Source organism: Archocentrus centrarchus, chromosome 3, assembly GCF_007364275.1.
Source record: "Archocentrus centrarchus isolate MPI-CPG fArcCen1 chromosome 3, fArcCen1, whole genome shotgun sequence".
Taxonomy (NCBI): Eukaryota; Metazoa; Chordata; class Actinopteri; order Cichliformes; family Cichlidae; genus Archocentrus; species Archocentrus centrarchus.
Window position 1 is genome coordinate 1934651 of NC_044348.1, and position 21035 is coordinate 1955685.

The 21035-nt window shown below is 39.7% G+C and overlaps 2 protein-coding genes across 3 annotated transcripts; one reads left to right on the plus strand and one right to left on the minus strand.

Annotated features, from left to right (window-relative positions):
* Positions 1 to 867: 867 nt before the first annotated feature.
* LOC115773882 (receptor for retinol uptake stra6-like) lies at positions 868 to 12625 on the plus strand. Of its 2 annotated transcripts, none has more exons than XM_030720811.1 (17): positions 868 to 1079; positions 1251 to 1317; positions 3235 to 3320; positions 3394 to 3533; positions 3992 to 4158; positions 5081 to 5188; positions 5591 to 5658; positions 6518 to 6597; positions 6726 to 6787; positions 6887 to 7049; positions 7149 to 7224; positions 7506 to 7639; positions 8206 to 8323; positions 8420 to 8521; positions 9255 to 9418; positions 9621 to 9758; positions 11066 to 12625. In XM_030720811.1, the coding sequence occupies exons 1-17, from the start codon at positions 979 to 981 to the stop codon at positions 11347 to 11349; spliced, it is 2058 nt and encodes a 685-aa protein (XP_030576671.1). In that variant the 5' UTR covers positions 868 to 978; the 3' UTR covers positions 11350 to 12625. The 2 variants fall into 2 exon arrangements, with proteins under 2 accessions (XP_030576671.1, XP_030576678.1); XM_030720818.1 differs by having other exon boundaries at positions 11090 to 12624.
* Positions 12626 to 12781: 156 nt separating this feature from the next.
* LOC115773874 (immunoglobulin superfamily containing leucine-rich repeat protein 2-like) lies at positions 12782 to 20728 on the minus strand. Its single transcript, XM_030720799.1, has 2 exons — positions 20589 to 20728; positions 12782 to 17367 (listed from the first exon to the last, which is right to left on the minus strand). Exon 2 carries the CDS (start codon positions 17355 to 17357, stop codon positions 15228 to 15230), a length of 2130 nt encoding a protein of 709 aa, XP_030576659.1. The 5' UTR covers positions 17358 to 17367; positions 20589 to 20728; the 3' UTR covers positions 12782 to 15227.
* Positions 20729 to 21035: the final 307 nt, after the last annotated feature.

Sequence of the window (21035 nt, forward strand, 5' to 3'; positions counted from 1 at the left end):
ACCATTTTCTGGTTGTGTGGGAACAGCCCGTCTGGCACCAACAACCTCACCACGTTCAAAGTCACTTGGGTCACCTTTGTTAGCCATTCTGATGCTCAGTTTGAACTTCACCAGGTCATCTTGACTGTGTTTACATTCCTAAATGCACTGAGTTGCTGCCATGTGATTGGCTGTTTAGATATTTGTGTTAGTAAGCTAACATAGTGGCTGCTGAGGAGTCATTGAGCAGCACTCCCATTGCATGATACTACTATCACCATGTTTCACTGTGGGAAGGGGACCAGCCAGATGATAAGAACCGACTGATCTTTGCTAGACTTGGTGCTTTGATTTGGGTCCACATAGTCCAGATTTTGTATCATGAAATTAATGAGTGTTTTTTTCCTGGGCTCTAAGAGTCTTTTAAGTGATTGTTTTCTAAACAAGAGCTTTCCAGAGAGACATGTAAGACTAAACTCTATTTGGTTTTTTTGTTTGTTTGTTTTTTATGATTTCTATGACGTTTAATTATCGGATCCTTTCACTGACCACTGGATTATTTATTGATAACCATTTAAATTCTTGCACCACCAAAAAGCCTCAACAGTGACCAGTACACACATTGTGATATTGGTGTATACAGTTACTCGATTATTAATTAAATCATTAAACATGATTTTATTTTGTTTTTTACCGAATGTTATTCTGTTGCATTCGGTTCAATTAGGCAGCAATGCTTAAAACATTTCTTCCTCCACTTCCTTCATTTCCTGTGAATGTTAAACCTTGCCACCCCCCCCCCCCCCCCCCCCCTCTCCCCTCTGTGCAGCCCTTAATCTGCTGTGTTGGGTTATTAGCTGGACTGGAATGTGTTGGGGTGCTTGGGCCAAACCTTCCTGTTGCAGCACCAGCAGACGGCTGACTGGAGCAGGATCAGGAGGAGACCTCTGGATCTTTATTTGTCTTGCGTCACCTGTATGACTTGATTATACAGTTGCAATGAATCACAGCAAGGATGACTTTGTGCCTTTTGAATATTCCTACTATGACTATCCAGACTGGTACTCGAACAACGCAGAGCCAACAAAACCACCCAAAGAGTGAGTATGAAAAGTTGGATCAAACGTGTCAACGTGTCAAGCATTGATTAATTGTTGATTCTTGGTACACCAGAAAAATGCTAAGATGTGGTAGTTTGACCTATTTTTATGCTTAACTTGCACATTTATGAAAATTTTGTTTTTAATGTTTTCATTTTCTTTTTGTCACAGAGTTATTTTACCATGTGACCCCACTGCAGATGACAAGCTCTTCCACATATGCATGCTATCAATATCAGTACGTATAAAAAAGCAGATCAACTTTGGGTCACTCGGTATAATGTATATTTCCTGGCAGGTCTCACCAGGAAAAAATCCAATGCTGTGCCTTTCATAATCAACAGATCTCAAATTATTAAACACTTTAGACATCAATTCAATTCAATACAATTTTATTATAGAGCGCCTAATCACAACAAACAAACAAAATATTGTAAAGTAAAGACCCCACAATAACACACCGTCCATCACCATAATCCAAACACAAAATGAGGGAATATTTTAGAAGAAGAGTGTTCAGTCCGTCCAGCAGAAATCCACAGACTTGGAGGTTCACTGACATGGTTCTGGCTGTACATGGGGACCGAACTCCTTACCGAGACACCCAGAGTTGTTGAGCTCATTCATTTGAAGGACCTGGAGGACTTAGCCTAGACTATTAGCACAATGAAATAGTGTTTATAGTTACGCTTTATTAGTGTATAACTGCAAATTGGCACTACAGAACTCCCTTCCTAGGTTCTTGGAAAGGCAAGGGTTAAATAATTGACTACAGTCTATGCCTCAAGCTAGCTTTTTTGCAACCAAACACACCAAGCAAGGGCTGAGTGACAAGCTGAGGGCGACATGCTCATAGTGCAGAAACATGTCAAACTGAAGATAGTCCTGCTTTAAAGCATGCCTTGGTTTATCTGTATTTCTGACTGAGATCAAATACCATACGCTCCTTATGAAAGTATTTACTGAGGCCGTGGCTCTGGTTGAGTAGGAGGCTGCTTCCTATAGTCCTACGTATAATCTGCTACTTTTTGCAGCCCAGAGTAGCCTCCCGCTAGCCGTCAGAAAGATGGCAAGTTCAAGCTTTTCAGACCCGAACACTAATTTCATCCTTATATACAGTCTATGACTGCAATCCACAAAACCACTGCTATTAAATCTTGCATACTGCTTCTCTAAATAACAATAAGAACAACTGCACCAGCACAAAGTATGTGTAAATGTCTCATAACAAGAAACTTCTATGTAGTATCAGTAAAACTTTACATTACAGCAAAACTAGCTTTGAAAATAAACAGCTAATGCAGCTTAAACATTTAACCTACACTCTTTCTAAGTAGAACATGAGTGGATCAGTGAGCTTCACGTTCCATCAAATCCTTCAGTGCTTTTTCCATGATAACATCAGCTGTCTGTGCTTCAGATGGATACGCAATTTACGGACTTTTACTGTCATTTAGCCTTCACCCAATTATAAATGAAGGCCACTTTAACTCAGAAAAATCCTTCCACTCTGTACAGAATGCACATGGCCTAGTTCCATTCTACAGTAAACAATCTGAAATAAGCTATTATAGCTGGGTCACTGCTGCCGATCAGGCGTAACAAGGCAACATAGTCTGAACAATATTTTCTTCAAAACAAGGTTATTTATTTATCCTGATTTGGAGGTCAAATTCCAGATATATATCTACAGTGCTGTATTATTTTTAAGTTGCAAGTTTTAATGAGTTACTGCAGCTGCCAAAGCCTGTGAGCAACCTGAACCGATAAACGCCATCAAATAAACTTTAGCCCTGAAATGAAGGGGCCACAGTAAGAGAACGTTTTCTGAAACAAGAACCTAGTTTTCATTAAGCTAATGCCATGAAACCTTTCTGAATGAGACTGTCCAATCCCAAAAAAACACACTTCAAGGTAACGCTCACTGCAGACCATCTTTTTTACCATATGAGTAAAAGTCTGAGTCTGTCAACATTTTCGGGCAGCAGCTAAACTTTGACAAAGGGGAACCTCTTTAGAAGAAGCTAGCACAGAGTTGATGCCTAAAATTTTGTTGCCAGCATATAATGTGTAAACAGTTACATAATGACAACCCCTAATGTGGCAAAGCTTAATAATATGACTTGTCCTTACTGAATTTCTTCTTTCCATCTAGCTGCTGATCATGTTGATCCTGGCAGGTCTCACCAGGAAAAATAACTTCTGCCAGGGTTTCGCAAGAGGATCCTCCAGCATCTTCAGGTCAGTTTTATTAATACACATTTAACTGCACATTTGTCTCGTGTTATCTGAGCGTTCCCATATGATCTCACAGTCCAGCCAACTTCCTGGATCAGACTCAGAAAAAAGGCATTGCTATGGCTGTTTTTGGACTGGTGTTCAGCAAGCTGGCAGTGCTGGTGATCGCCCCGGACCCTCTGCCTTTCTCCAAAGATACTCCGGCAGAAATTAAAGGTAGACATCTGTGTGTTTGGATCCTTTACTGTGCCCTTTATTTCTAATGAAGAATGGAGCTGCACCTGCAGTCAGTGGTTTTTCAACACACACACTTTATTATTGTGAATCAGGTTATTCACATACAGAAAAGGCTAAATGCTGTCCAGGCTTTCTAGACAGCCCTTGTGTGTTTAGTTTAAACAATACATAAATATTACAATATCTGAACATTTTGTAATGCCAGAGATAATATTAAAACTATACTGTGGAGCAGTAACTTTAATTTGAGTGTGTCTAATCTAGTTATATCTTCAAAGCAAGACTAAATTATGTAATTGACTGATTTAGGCTCTTTAATAGAGAAAATACACTTGTCTGGCGCAGCTGTCTCTTTCCATTTTGTCCATACTGAATATTAGAATTTTTATATCAGGCAATGACACGTCCTGTCTTTTTTTTGTTGTCTTTTTTTCCAGAGTACATGAAGATAATTGCCATTTTTTACTACCCAGTTCTGTATTATCCTCTGCTGGTGTGCGGCACTGTGCAGCGCAAAACAAGTTATGTGTTTGGGACACTCCTCTCCTTCAGTCACTTTGGTGTCCTGGTGTGGCAGAAGTTTGACTGTCCAAAGACTCCAGAGGTGAAATACCAACAGACAAAAACAAACACCAATGCTAATGTTTATATCCCTTCTGGAATGTCTGTTTTCAGCTAATCCAATGAATTTAATTTCATTTTAATTTCATATTATTGTGTAAATCACTGGATTATTGCCTTTCCAATGCTGTCACCCCTGAAACAGTCACAAGTGAAAAAAGGATGATAAAGCTTTCATAAGCAGTATATCAACTCTAGTATCCCAAATGTATTTGGTCTGAAAGCTTATATGGCCCTGCTGTATTCCACATCAGACTGTGCAGGATTTAAAGACGTCTGTGGCCGTGCAATCTGATGGTGGATTTTTGAGGCGCATGAACAAGCTACTGTGACCACAACCCAGCCAATCCCACATTTCAGTTTCATCACGTGCTTGTATTGTGTTGATGGTCCATTCATTCTGGTTGCAGTAGATACAGGTCCCAGCAGCAGTCCTGTTCTCAGAATCTTATTCAGTCTTTTATTGCGAGACCAATTCGACAGCCGACTTTGAACCTCTCTCACTGTGAGACGCAGAACCGTTGTTTCAGAGGGATGACCGAGATTCTTCCATGTTTGTCATCTTTTATCTGGGACAGCCCAAAATCAGGGATGGAAAACCTAAACGGCACCCCCTGATGGCAATCATTAGATCAACTTTGGTATTTCACTGGGCACTGCCGTTTGGCAGGGATAGCTAAATGACCCATGTCGGTGCCTAACTAACTAACTGACATACATGTGGTTGTACATGATATTTATGTTGTAAAGAAATACAAAATGTATTGATATTTTGTCAGGTTTGTATAAAAACAGTGACTACATTATTTGTAATGCTATATTTTTGTATCTAACAGAGAAATTCACTTTGGTGGATTCTGGAGGAACTGATGCTTTAAGGGTCGGCATGTTTTGTTTCTTCACAGATCTATAAGTACTATGCTCTACTTGCAAGTCTGCCTCAGCTGGCCTGCCTTGCTTTTCTCTGTGTTCAGTTCCCTTTGCTGTTTGTGAATGGCCCAAAGACTGATGAGGTGAGCAAAGTCAGAACACAGACACTAACATTTGATCTCTCTCAGGCTGTGTGTGGTGCAGCTGAAGTAAGACACATGAATTTGAACTATGTAAAACAGAACCCTGATTACAATAAACAGCTTGTGCAGAACAGGACGGGTTTAACCCCGTGTCCTTCAGCAGATTATGACGAGAGAGGCGATACCCCCCCCCCTCCCGTCCCTGTCCAACACATTAACATGTTTGAAATGCAGATTTAATCCTCATTTTAGGAAACCGAAAACACATACTAATTTCCTCAATAATCTTTTTTATATGCAGTATCAGGTCCCCCAGAGCCATTTTTGTCACATTGAAATCATCCAGTCATAAAGGAAATTGAAGCTGGAGTTATGTTCTAAATTAAATGTTTTTGCTCACAGGACCTTGACAGCAGCTACTACACCAACTATGTAAAGTTACTTCTCAAGAAAAAGTCCTCCACTGTCAGGTGAGCGGAAATGAAATAATCATTTAGACTAAGTCAAAGTGGTGGGGACAAACGTATGTGAGGCAAGTTTAATAACAGTGTTTCATTTGGTCATTACAGGGAGCCAGCAGCTCACCTTGTTTCAGTGTGCTCATTTTGTCACTTATCCATGTGATAAAGTCCTGATGATATTCACAGATTTGAGTAATATTTAGTATTTACTGAAATATTTTTTCTTCTCCTCCAGATTATAGTTTTCTTTCTGTTTTGTATTTCGCTGACAGCTGTTGGTTCAGAGTTATAAGCTGAGATAATCACTGTTTTGGAGTAACTTCAATAATTAAATTAGCAGAGACTTGCAACTGACATTAAATCAACTGATTTTTTTTTTCTCTTAAACACCCCAAACTCCTCTGGGTTCCAGCAAAGTAACTAAATAGAGAAAATTGCTGCTTTGATTATAATAATGATAATAACATGATGGTGTGTAATTGAGGAGTACACAATCCTTTAGACCCACAAATATGCTGCAACTGAACACATGTATCACTGCATGATTTTCACTGAAAGTTAAAGTACTTTTCCACTGTGGTTTAGTTACATTTACTTTAAAGGATTGTGTCCTTTAATTGGGCTCACAGAAAGGCTTAGATTCACACGGTGATAAAATGAGGGTAAGCATGCTTTTTGACAGTGGGAAAAAGAGTCGAGTGTAAGTAGAACAATCAAACTCCACACAAGAGTCTGGCTGCAACAGTTAGATGTGAGGGGACCAAAAATAGGAGGAAGTATAGTACCTCAGTGTTGAGATGGGGCTTATGGCCTTAAATAGTATTCATGTCATATGCAGCTAACATGATTTGTTCTGTGTTCACTGCAGTTCATCAGCAGCAGACAAACCAACCCTGACAGAGAGAATTGTGGAGGTGTTTAAGAGTTATATTTATATTCCTGAAAAAGGTGATTCATACAAAAACACTGATTTTACCTCAGCTAAATATCTGCTATCTTTGAAGTGCTGCGGTACTGTTAACTCTGGATAATAAAACTTAGTTTTAAAGAGATGATGGCTCATTTTTGCCTTTCAGTGTTTCGTTTCCCACTGAAGCTGGCAGTGTCATCGTTCGTCACCTGTGTGGCAATTTATCATGTGAGCTTAAATGAGTCAATATTTCATTTACTACGGTTACATATCACACCGTCTGAGTTGGGCCATTATACTTTCACCGATGTCTGTTTCACCCTTCAGACTGCACTCTTGTTAGTGGTCCTGGTGGTCCCCACTCTGCACATTGTTCGTGCTGGTATTGATGAAAACATCGCCTTCTTGCTACTGGGGTTTGGGATTGTCCTATCAGACGACAGGATGGAGGTTGTCAGAATTGTGACTTTTTACACTTGGTTGCTGGAAGGTATGTGTGCTCTCTTTGCTGGCCTTCAAACAAAATGCTAAAGTGTTTTTTTTTAAAGACACTAATGTAGCTTTTCTTTTGGGTCGTGCTGTTTGTTAGTATGCTACCTCTGTGCGATGACCCTGTCTTGTTTGGTCAGCCTTATTATGCTGATGAGGTCCATGGTTCTCCACAGGTATGTGCAATAAATCCCCAGAGACAGCAGGCAATGGTTAAAGGAAAATCTATTTTCTTTATCAAAAGTTCACTTATTCTGAGTAATGATTAAAGCCTATCTACAATATTCCTCAGCTTCTCATTGTTGTCTGATTATAAATATTTAAACTTTATTACTTATTTTTCTCTAATTAGTTCTGTATACCAGAATAAACACATAACAATGCATCTGAGAGTCTTCAGCTTATCTTCAACTTCCTGTCTGAACCTGATGTGTTGCTGGCTTTTAATATGTTTCAGATCAAACCTGAGAGGACTGTATAAGGGAGACATTTACAAGATTTACAACAGCCAGAAAACCGTCCGTCCCTCCAGACCTGGTGTTGTTTGTTGGATGGGCTTGACAGGATACCAGGCTGCAATCGTCAGCCTCGGTGAAACTTGAATAAACTACAAAACCATCACTGATTTTGACTTTATTAAGAATAATGCTGGAAATACACATTTTGAAAAGACAAAAAATAAAAAAATCTTTCTCCTGTCAATAGGAATTGCCTCTCAAAGCCTAATATACAGTACCCCCATTCTCTGTGCCACAGAGCTCCACCGTCCTTCAAAAAGTATTAGAACTATAAATGAGACACACTGTTGATCTGGATGATATGTCCCCTCATTACCATGAATGCGCTCATAGTAGTTTACTAAAGTAGCAACTGTGTAGCAATTCAACTTTACTGTGGGTGACACTTTTGACAGACACAAAGAGAAAACAGAAACTATGAAGAGACGGAAAAACGTTTTGCTTTTGGTCTCGTTGCTCATTTAATGATGTTAGAAATGCACCATGAAATAGCAGAATTGATTCTTCGCACTGTCACACCAAAAAGCATTTCTAACAAACCGATTTGTTAGACAGAAAAAGGCTCATATGAAAAACAAGAATTACCTCTGAAAACATGTTTAGCATTAAAATCGTCCTGTTTCTGTGCCGTCTCTGCAGGGATGGCCATTCAGACTGTTGTGTTTTTCATCTGCTTCTTGTTCCTGGTGTTTTTGATCATCATCCCGGTCTTTTATGGCCGTAACATCATTGTCTTTGAAATTGTGGGAAAGGCATGGTGAGTCAGCAATGATTTCTGTGGTTCTTTCTTTTTTTTTCCCCATTTTGATTAGTGACTAAAAACACTTCATTTTCCTTCTCTGTGATGTCTCAGGCCGGCCTGGGTCACGCTGATACTGGTTACAGGGCTTCAGCACGTGACTGCGAAGATTGCTTTCATCAAAAAGGAAGCAGGCACACGAGACCTGAATAACAGGCATGTTTGTTTATTCCAGCTCATTTGTTGGAATGCTGCTTAATTAATTTATTTGGGTTTTATTAATTAGACATTTTAATTATTTGTTACTGGATTTTAAAAAAAATTTTGTGTTACATTAATTAAAATGCAATGCAATGCTCAAGATAAAGTGATTTAGTTTTTAGTAACAAGCATTGATTATAAGCTATTTTACGGCTTAGTATCATTAAAAAAGCTAAAGAAGAAGTAGATGATAACATGAATACTTTCTCACTGGGAAAACCTCTTGACATGCAACTACTTTTGAGGACTTGGAGGTCATATTCTTCTTTTTTTTCCTTGGGAATTAAGGGAACCTCAGGTAGCTGAAAATGCTGAATAGTTTCAGACTGAATCCTTCTAGTTTTGATGACTTTTTACATGAATATTAAATCATTAAATTCCTGCCACTTTGGATACTGATTTAAAACATGCATTTAATGCAAAGAAATGAATCAAATTTCTATTTGTATTGTTTAAAAAAGCAGAGAGGGTTTGTTTAAAGCTGAAGGGGTTGAGATTTCCTGACTTTTAGTACCTGTCATGTTCCAACCTCAAATACCACCTTCCATAATACAACTTTAAAATTTTGAAGCCTCCATTCATCAAAGCACCTTCTGAAACACTAAAGATATGATACCTTCTGTTAACATAAGTAACTTCCTGTTTACACTGAGTTTTTGTTTACAATCTCCTTCATGATGCTTTTCAGAGAGAGCCTGTTCCTCCTGACCTACCTGCTGTTCCTGATCAACACCGTGCTCGGACTGATCGTTGGCATATGGAGAATAGTGATAACAGCTTTGTACAACATCATCCATTTTGGTCGTATGGACGTCAGTCTGCTGCATCGCACTGCAGAGCCCTATGACCCAGGTACAATTACTGCATTTCAGTTTTTGGACAGCAGTGAAACCCTTCAGTACTGAGGAACAGGCTCTGCAGAGGAGCATAAACTTGATGTATGGTAACACTATTACTAATTTTGGTCTTGACTGACTTGATGATAATAGCAAAAGTTCGAAGTAACATTACCTGTCAAATAAGAAGTGTCATCGTGACCTTTGACCCCATTTAGCCTACAGATACTACACACACTTCCTGAAGGTGGAGGTCAGTCAGTCGCACCCAGTGATGAAGGCTTTCTGTGGGCTGCTGCTAGACATAATGGTTGAGGGTGGCAGAGCTGGACGGAAAATACGAGACGCAGAGGAAGGTAGAAATCCTGAACCGGAAAAACACACACACACACACACACGCACACACACACACACACACACACACACACACACACACACACACACACACACACACACTGCATTGCTCCTCTGAGGCTGTGGTGCTTATGTAAATTCTAAAAAAGCATAACAGTTTTTTCACGGATTAAAAGTTCATAAAGCTTTCACATCATGATGAGTAAATGAGGAGCTGAACTTGGCACTAAATGAAAATTTACCAAACTGGTATACAGAAAATTTGTGCCAGTCGATCTTTCTTTGAATGACACATCACAAATAAAATGTTCTTTTCCAGGTGCTGGAGGATTTAATAAGTAGTTAAAACGTATTTAATAATAGTGCTCTATTAAAAAAAAAATAGCTTTGTGGACCACAGAGGGATTTTGTTGGAATACCTAAAATGATCATGATGGGAAAACGGCAGCAGAGATCACTGGCTCTGTTAATAGATCCATGGATTTAACTGCTGTGCTCGGGGGCCACATTAAAATGCATAATTCTCAACATGTCAGGCTCAGCTCTACACTGTCAGACTTAATTATCCTCAGTGTCAGTTGAAGCATTACTTGCAGTAGACCCAGCTAAATGCTAAACATTAACACTGTATGGGGTTTTTTTGTTTTGTTTTGTTTATTAAGATCCCCATTAGCTACAGCAACGCTGCAGCTAATTCACTAGGCCAATTCACTGTCACAGTAAACTGTCCCAAACAACAGAGTTTATTATGTAGCATTTAGCATTTCTGCTTATTATGCTGCCATGCAAACATGTGCATCTTGTGCGTCCTGTGATCATTGCTACTGTAAGATGCAATCCTGTAGCATTTAGCTTGTTAGCCGGTTATCATGAATTCAGTTAACAGGAAAACTCGGATGCTAATATTAGCACAGGACTGCAGTGTATTACCATCGGATCATGACTTCAACAGTATAATGACCTTTTCTCTGCATTAAATTACAATTTGGGGATCCTGAATCTAAGATGAGTGTGCTTGTAATGACACATATCAAAGTGGATATGTAACTATATAGCTTTTAATCTTGAGGATCTAAGCAACACTGCAACTCCTAGACCCACAGAGCTGCCAAAAACAGATGAGTTGTAGTGTTTCTCCACAGTATCTCTTCTTTACAGTGACACAGACAAAACGTGCTTATGTTGCTACATGAGGCTGTATAAATTTTGTATCTATTTCAGGAACATTCTCAAATTACAACACACGTACATTTACAAATGACACTAAGCATATTCAGCCCCTTAGTTTGCTGTCTCGTTCTGCCCTCAGCCTGCTCCTCCTTCATGCTTTCAGGGATTCAGGAGAATAAGCCAAGCAAGGTGACCAGCAGTCAAAGGATTCGCTCTCGCTGGCAGCTGCTGTACACACTGGTTAACAACCCCTCCTTGCTGGGCTCCAGGAAGCATTTCCAGACACTGCAGATCTCAGACAATGTCCTGAACGGCACCCCCAACCGCACCTCCAAGAAAAGCAGCAAGAGGGAGTCCAGCAAGCCAGCTGCAGAGCCAGAACAGTCCACTGAGACCCCAGAAAGCCAAGAAAAAACTGAATGAGCTCACACTAAAGTTGGAAATTTACTTTAAACAAAATATCTAGTGTGGTTTGCATTAAACAAACCTGTGTGTACTAAATATAACACTTTGCATCAGAAATAATCTTTTAGCATCTAACTTGATGTGGTCTAAACTAGTCCGTGTTTAATTCTCATTTGATTAAGATCACGTCCAAAGCACAGACATGGGATGTGATTTTAACCTCGATCTCTCACAGAACCCACTTACACAGCAGTTTGATGGACAGATTTCTCTTTGCCACAAATTGGATCAGCTAATTAAAACTTCTGAAAGGGCTCCGGGGATGCACTGGAACAAGCCTGACCCAAAGGATCCACTGCTCATTTTTCAGTGGCAGACACCAATGGATGCCCTGAGAGGTTCCCCGTCTGTGCTCTGATGGGTCAAAGCTGCACTGCTGACACAAGGGGAATCTGCACTATATTAGACAGTCTAGGCCTTTTAGTTATTTAATACTGACGTGCACGATGCATAGACTGACAGTGGTGATCAATGTCAGCATCAGAACTGCAGCAGGGAGTCAATAAGTGGTCCTAGTTTATTTTTGCCTTGGGCTAATGTAGTCATGTCAGCTCATACTGATTCTACATTATCTGTTCTCTGTGCTTTGGGAGGATTTTCAAGACCGTGGATGGTTGAATTTATATGTAGACCAACTTAATAGAAAAACCATAAAGATTTCACAAGCTGGAGATACAAAAATATATTTACTGCAGTATAAATTTGCTGTCTGCTGCATAATGCAGCGTAATATCTTGATATGTTATTAGAAGAGTGTGCAGGGATCAGTTTTTACTTACAATTCAGCTTCAACATAAATCAGATGGTGCATATGATGATTCATATTGTCTCATATTTAGATACCTAATTACATTTTTCTATTACTTTTACCTTATACGATGTTTTACAATATTACAAAGTGACTGTTGAAGATAAATAAAAGACTCAAATGGATACTGTGCTATTAAATTTGTGTAGTTTTTCTTAAATCCCTCTTTTAAAACTATATCAATAATTTTTTAAAAACTAAATTCACAGTTTGTATATCAATTAATTTTGTTGATGACTGTATTACTGCTGTAAAACTGCATGATGTGTGTGCAATAATGTGTCTCCCCATTCCTGGTGAATACAGTTGAATGCTGTAAATGCCGATACCATTGAGGAAACTAATATTAACAGATACACACTATATGATTTTATGCTATATTAAAATAAAATGTCTGATGAGTGCAAAGACTCTGTGCTGGCAACATGTTGTAGCCCAGTATCTTTATTTTGAATTCTGGGGGGAGGAAAAGAGATAAAACCTGGAACAATTATCATTTCTTCTGTTTATTGAGGCACAGAGGAATAGGACAGAATATTTAAACGCTTTGGTAAAAACGTACTATTTCCTTTATCACAGGGGTATAAAACAGAAAATAGACAACAAGAAATACTGATCCAAAGTTATTTGAGCCACACAACATACTGCGACTCCACAACAGGCAGCATGCAGGTCCTCTGTAACACAGTGCTCTGGGAAAAACAGCAGGACACATGACCCAGATACAATATAGAAATAACCCCATATACACACGCATAAGTGCTGTTGGGGTAGATTTGATTCAAACTATGATTGTCCACATGTTATCATGATATTCTATTTAAAACAGCCACTTATTTAGACTCAACACAGTTATCGTAATTGGAAATGTTCACAGTATAACTGAACAAAGAGCTCATAGCTGCAGCACACAAAGTTTTATCTGTTTTTTTTTTTAAACAACAGTTTTGATTAACATTTAAACTCCATTATGTGATTTTAAATTTCAATTTTAAGCCACGACACTCCTAATAAAAACCACACACATTTACTTTAAAGCAGAATATTGGTATATTTGTTACTACTGCCTGCACTATGCACATCACTATGCACTGCGATTCATAAGTGACACATCAATGCATCAGTTTTTTTTTTCTGATCCAACCTTGATTGCGACTGCTGTACTCATCCTGACACCAGAATGCAGAAATCAGCATTTTGTTGTGTGCGCGCCTCTTCCTTTGACCTGCCTGCTCTTATTTAAAACAGGTCTAACGATGGGGCTCGGAAGAATAAAAACTGAAGGAAATATTTTGGTTACTAAGGTTAAATATTTCTTGCCATAAACTTCCATTTCTCATCACACCTGCACTCATGAAACCATGAATATAATGGAACAGCACTAATGTAATGATTGGTCTGAAAAGGCATCTAAAGGACTGAGTGCTGGTTCTTCACTGTGTGCAAATTGCTCATAGATTACTGTTACTCTCCATAGAAGATGTGTGAAATAATAATAAACCTTCATGTTAACGTTGATGGATTGTCTTTGTTGCTATTGTGATTATGCTGTGATCTCTTAACTTTTAACTTTCTGTTTTTCTGTTCATCAAGTGAGATATCTCGAACAGCGTTTAATGGAATACAAAGATACTGAAAATTGGTCAGGTCAGCACTTTGTCCCCTTTCTTTCTTAAAATCACTGGTACAGAAATAGATTTTAATAAGAAGTACATGCTACCCATGGGCAGCACGGTGGCGCGGTGGTTAGCACTGCTGCCTCACAGTTAGAATAACATCTAGAAGGCCAGGGTTTGATTCCACCTTGGATGGTTGTCTGTCTCTCTGTGTTGGCCCTGCGACAGGCATGGATGGATGCTACCCATGATTATCTATCGCTATGTGTATTTTGGTGCTGATCCAGATCCAGCACATTTGAAAAGTCAGGAATTCTGCAGATGTGGTGAAGGCGCGTGTATGCTTGTACCCTTTTTAGTAAGCCCACCAAATTATTAAAGCAGCTTTCATAAGCTCACTGCAGCCCTGAACTTCACCAGACATAATACGGCAGTGCTGAATTTGAGAATTCCCAAATCATTGAGACTGCATTACATAGGCTTTACCATACAGACAAGCTAGTAGGAAGTCTACACAGTGTCTGGTCATGCCCATGTGTGAAGAGAGCAGGTAATAGTGTGCCCGCTGATTGATGTTGATGTTCTCACTAAGTAGGGAAATATGCTCATTTCCCAGCTCAAATTTTGAACTAAATTTAAAACTATCTTTTAACAAATATTAAGTTGCACAGACAATTACTGCTTTGATAGGGACACCTTGATCTGCTTCAATGACTGAATTTTATTTTTAGGTTCAGCATCCAGCTTGTCTTTCTGGAACACGCGCTTCTTGTTGTCCTATTTGCTTCCTATTTGTGTCCTAATTGTGTTTGTCTGGAAAACATCCACCGGCAATCAAAAGTTGCCTGGCAACTTGCTGACCATTCATTCACTGAATGCTGCAGCATGGACGGTTGTTTCAGTAAAGTCATATTTCTATAAAACGGAAGAGAACCGTAAGTGATGGCACAAATAAATAAAACAACAAATCTGTTTATAACCAAATGACAAACAATCCTGGATTCTATATAATGGAATTCATACATCTAAACTGCATTATTATCCACAATACTTTCAACCAGGATAAACTGGTTCAGCTCCACTGTGGAAGCCTTTTTTTTAAACTTCATTTTTTTATTATCACTGACTTCACTGTGTTGTTTTTACTTAGAAAAACCATTTGCTAAGGTTTAGGTGCAGATTAAAGGTTTGGGCTAAATTACATGGAGATGAGTCTCATCCATCTAATACATGAATAATGGCCAGAAAAGGAGCAGCAGAGGGAAAGCAAGAATATAAATGATATGTTAATTACACTTTGTATTTGTGAAGCAAATACAACGATGCTTGAGGATACAATTTAGTTGTATGTATCATAATTTTGAGGAGGCAGGGCTGTTAAGAAAGGAAATTATATCATAAACAGTCACCAATTACTGATTTGGATATTTGTAGTTACTTGTAATATTCACTGCCTCAGCTCCCAGAGGCAACCTATCGCTATACTCAGATCCCACCTCATAGTCGTCTAAATTCGTCCTGCATTGAGATAAAGTAAATGAGTCAGTCACCACACTTTCCTCTGTATCGGCCTCTTTCTCCCCATCGCCACTCTCCGTCTCACCTTCCTCCTCGTCCAGCTGGCTGCTGTTAATCCTTTTCTGAGACTCGGTGTGAGGTGTGTAGAGGTTAAAGTTGGTGGTGAGGTTCCTCTCCGTGTGGTACTGGTCTTTGGCCTTCAGGATCAGCTTGTAGGTCTTGCTGCGGTATTTGTACACCAGGTGGAAGCATGTAGCCCCGAGCAGAGGCACAGTGGACACAGTCAGGAGGCAGATGCTGACTGAGATGATGATGAGAAGGTTTGGCACCTTCCTTCTGGTGGTGAACAGCACATGGATCTCGCAGTCCTCCCCTCTGTAGGTCAGACAGAGGGAATAGTTGGTGCCGGGTCGTAAACCACTGAACTGATATGAGTTGACGCCATCCCTGATCTTCGACCACTGCACAGCTGAATGTTTTAGGTCCGCAGTGATGCACAAATACAAGCCATTTGAGTGGAGTTTTTCTGAGATGTCTGGGGGGCCTTGGTGCTCTTTGCTATCAGTGAGGACGCTGTCAGAGGTGGCGGCAGCCACCTGGTTGCGCTTTCCTCTGGGGATGAGAAGAGGATTGAGTCGCACTGTGGCCTCTGTTTCTGACACTCCTAATGCAATCACACCAAAGTCAAACGTGTATTTCATGTCATTCAGGCTCCCGTTAAAGACGGGGTTCGGAATATATCTTGTATTAGCTGTCAAGCTACATTTGCTGGATTGAAGCGGATATTTTGTAGACTCCTCATAAGACCTGGAAATGATGTCTGCAGGTGGAGGGTAAGTGGGTATGATGCTCTTTAAATCAGGGACATTCAAAGAATCAAAAACAAATGCTTTTTTAGTTGTTTGGTGTGTAGATGGGTTTGTTTTAGTGTAAGTGGGTATTGTGGTCATTTGTTTTTTGGGTGTTGGTGTAGACAATGCCACCACCTCGACTACGACTGAGTCCTCCACTCTTCCGAGCTCATTTGTGGCAGAGCAGCTGTAGTTTCCGCCATCTTCCTTTCTGAGGTTTGAAATGAGAAGTGTGCCATTATTAAAGACTTTGACTGAATTGTGGGACATTGAGGAGTCCTCATTAGATTCTGCAGAGCCCTCCTCAGCGAAGAACAAAATTAGCTCTCGTTTTCGTCTTTTACTGTGAATGCTCCACTGGACCAGTGGCTCTGGGTTTCCTTCGAATTCACAAGTCAAGACCAATTTACTGCCCTCATAGAATTGTGCATTAGGAATATCTGGCTCAGTCCATACTGTGACATTTGGGCTTGAACACTTTGACTCAGGCAGTTTCCAGATCTCTTTTCCTTTAAGTTTCTTGGGAGTTGCGCAAGTGATAGAACTCTGCTCGGTGACTGAGACGGTGGTTGTTGAAATCCAAACTCTTAACCAGTCCAGGAAGCAGGTGCAATCAAACGGATTGTCATAAATCTGCAAATGTGACAAAGATAGCAAACCATCAAACATCCCTTCAGCTATGGTCACAAATCTGTTATTGTTGAGCCGGAGAGACTTCAGGTCTTTGAGGTTGGAAAAGGCATCCCTCGGCAGGCTGACCATCTGATTGTGGTTCATCTTCAGCATATCTAGACCTGTGAGGTTCTGTAGATCCTCCCAAGGAAAGTCCACTATTTTATTGTAGCTGATGTCTAAGTTGTGCAGATTAACCAAAGGCACAAGGGTCCCTTGTTCAATGGACACAATCTCATTATGTGACATCCACAAGGACGTCAACCTGGTGAGATTATCAAATGTCCCCACTGGTATTACACGGATTTTATTAGCAGAAAGACTAAGAGTTGTAACATTGAGAGGAAAATCCTCTGGGACTTGAACCAAGTTTTTGTAGGAGCATTCTGCAACGTGACGGCCATGTTTGTCTGAGCAGATGCAGAACTCAGGGCAACTCAGACTTGTAGTGAAGACTGTGGTGATCCACAAAGTGACGAAGAGGATGTGTGCTGCTGCCATTTTTCTGCTCCTATAAAATGGAGTCACAGTCCATCTATCAGTGAGTGGATTAAACCAGATATACAATGCCATGAAAAAGTATTTGCCTTCTTCCTGATTTCTGTGGTTTTTGTATATTTGTCACACAGAATGTTTCAGAGAATGATGATTTCATTTATCAAAAAAAAAGCTATCTGACCATATCTGGCCCTCTGTTAGAAAGTTATTGCTCCCTTGTTAAATCATGATTTAACTGTAATTAAACACAATTTTTTTTAAAGATAAGTTCAATTTCACTGGCCACACCCAGGCCTGATCACTGACAGACCTGCTGAAAAAAGAAATCACTTAAATAGAACCTGTCTGCCATAGTGAAGCAGGTTAAAAGAGCTCAAAACGCAACACATCATGTCATGATCTAAAGAAACAGCTGAGAAGCAAAGTCACTGACATCTAACATCCTGGAAAGAGTTTCAAAGCCATTTCTAAGGCTTTGGGACTCCAGTGAACCACAGTGAGAGCAAATATCCACAAATGGAAGAAATTTGGGACAGTGTTGAACCTTCCCAGGAGCGGTTGTCCTACTAAAATTACTCCAAGAGCTCATCGACAACTCATCCAGGAGGTCACAAAACAACCAAGAACAACATCTAAATAACTGCAGGGCTAGCTTGCCTCAATTAAGGTCAGAGTTCATGATTCAACTATAAGAAAGAGACTGGCCAAAAATGATACCAATGGGAGAGTTCCAAGTAGAAAACCACTGCTGACCACTAAGAACACAAAGGCTCATCTCATATTTGCCAAAAGCATCTATGTGATCTCCAAGACTTTCTGGAAAATATTCTGTGGACTGGAGACAAAAGCTGAACTTTTTGGAAGGTTTGAGTCCCGTTACATCTGACATAAAACAAACACAGCATTTCATAAAAAGAACATCAGACCAACAGTCAAAGGTGGCTGCGGTGGTGTGGGTCTGCTTTGTTGTTTCAGGACCTGGACGGTTTGCCGTAATTAATGGACACATTAATTCTGCTCTCTACCAGGAAATCCTGAAGGTCAATGTCCGGCCATCAGTTTGTGCCTTGAAGGTCAAGCATACTTGGTTTATGCAGCAGAACAAGCATCCAAAACACACCAGCAAATCCAACTCTGAAAAGAAGGTTTTGAAGTGATTGAATCAAAGTCCGGTCTTAAATCAGATTGAGATGCTTTGGCGTGACCTTAAAAAGGCCATTCAGGCTGGAAAACTCTCCAATGTGGCTGAATTAAACAATTCTGTAAAGAAGACTGGGCCAAAATTCCTCCACTGCGATGTGAAGGACTCATTGCCAGTTATCATAAATGTTTGATTGCAGTTCTTGCTGCCAACAGTGGCACAGTTATTAGGGGGCCAGTACTGTTTCACAGTGCCAGGCAGGTTTGGATAGTTTTTTTGTTTTTTTTTTCACTTAATGAATGAAATCATCATTTAAAAACTGCATTTTATATTTACTTGAGTTTGTATTTTCTATTATTAAAATTAGTTAGTACATCTGAAACATTTAAGTGTGACAAATATGGAAAAAACTTACAAATCAGAAAGGAGGCAAATGCTTCCATTGCATAAGCACATTTAAAAGAAGAAATGAGAACAATTTAAAAGAAAAATGGCATTAATGAAAAAACTGAAAATGGTTGGCTGTTGACACATTTTGATTTTATATAATCTGAGACAGATTTGCACATTATTCAGAGAATCTCCAAATTAATTGACAAATGAGTTCAAGCGGTGGGATAGCTGCAGAGAGTCCCATTAAGGTATGTACAAAGTGGTCTCCTCCATCAGTTTGGCAGCATGCAGTCTGTTGTAAACCAGAAGTGTCTGTCTGGTTTACAACAGACAGACACTTCTCCATAAAACACTCATTCTCTCAAAAATCTAATATTTACATAGTCATACAGTGAGCTTACAAATCGTCTTACTTCTGGCCACACTACTCAAGCATGTTGTCTTGACTGAGTTTTTGAGAGATTTTACCCAGAAATGAAAAAAAATAACTAAATAAATGCTTCATCATTCAAAAAGAAATGGTAATCTTTAGAATTCTCCTATTTATTTCATGAAGATTTCTAACTGCACAAAATTGGTAGCAGCCAGAACAATGTTGCCCTCTCTAACTCAACTGCTTTTTTCTTCCTAATTAAGAAGATTGAACACTCATGATGCTGGACAGTGCGTTTTCCAACCAATCTGGCTCAATTATTTAAACTTTCTAGCTCTAGCTTTCTAGCTCAGAGACTGCAAATAAATATTATTGATGAATACCCTAATTTAGCCCGTCTTCTGCATGCCCAAGAAAATAAATAGAAACAAATACTCTTGAGAAATCTCACTTGAGTATTACAGTTACTGCAGATAAAAAAAAAAGTAAAACCATCACATATATCACACACTATATATATATATATATATATATATATATATATATATATATATATATAATTTAATCCTCTGGATGTTGAGAATGAAAGCATTAGCATGCATGTGTTTTAAATCTATTTACAATATGATGCCAACCTGTTTTTCATCGAGGTTTTATTGTTGTCATTCCTGCCAGCGCTTTACATACAGTACAACAATATCTATCTGTCCTGGGAAAAGGATCCTCCACTGCTGATTTTACTCAAGTTTCCTTTTATTCCTGTTTAAATATTTTCATGTATTACCTCCTCTAAACTAGAATTTTAATGATTCTTGTCTGGCTGGCCTTAGTTTCATGCCGGTTCTGTATTCGGAGTTAACGTGCTTCTATCGGAAATGACAAACAAGGGGCCCTGCGTCGTCTGGAAAAAAAAAAAAGAAAGAAAGAAAAGAAAATGTGCAAAGAATCTCATTTTTGACACTTTGAAGATGTGCGCTGATAAACTAGCGTGAGTCCGTGTTTACTTGAAAGAAGAAGCGGGGAAGCAGTGAAGCTGTGTGCTGCGCCGCAGGAAAAAGCCCGTGGTTTCAAACTGCGCAGCAGAGCTCTGTCCTTGGTGCTGAAAGACAAGCCGCGCGTCTGCGTCCACCCATTCTGAAATCTAGCCTTCTAACAAACATCACTAAACTGTAATACTCACTGTATACTCGCTGTAATTCGACGAAAACACCAAAGTTAGTCTCTGCAGAGACACTTGGACGCTGGCCGCAGATGAAAAAAAATAATGCGGGCGAAAAGAAGACGCCTCACCTCTGCTTGTGCAGCCGAAAACGGGGTACGTGCTTACCTGCGTGTTATTTGTTTATTTCTGTAGAGAAATCCGAAGCCGGAGTTTCCAGTCCAGGCAGCGCAGGCTACATGCGGTTTCTAAGTTTGAAGCTGAATCTGACTTCGCTCGTCGGTCTGGCTGCCTCTACATGATGAAAACATGCGTGTCTCCTGTAATAGATGCCAAAATGAAGTATCCTCCACCCCTCTTTCTCAGCCCTGGACAGAACTGCACCAGTGTCCCCCCCCCCCAAAAAAAAAAATTTAAAGGAGAAATGACCGGCACGGTTTGAAGGACATGGCGAGTGATTTGAAAGCTCTTTAAACGTGGCAGAGCTGCTTAATCACACAAAACTAAACACAGCATAAATCGATTAGCCTACTGATCAGCCAGGTAAGTTAGCATCTGTAAATATCATGTGTATGTGGGCTTGTGATATGTTTCCCAGAAATTGAAATATTCCCC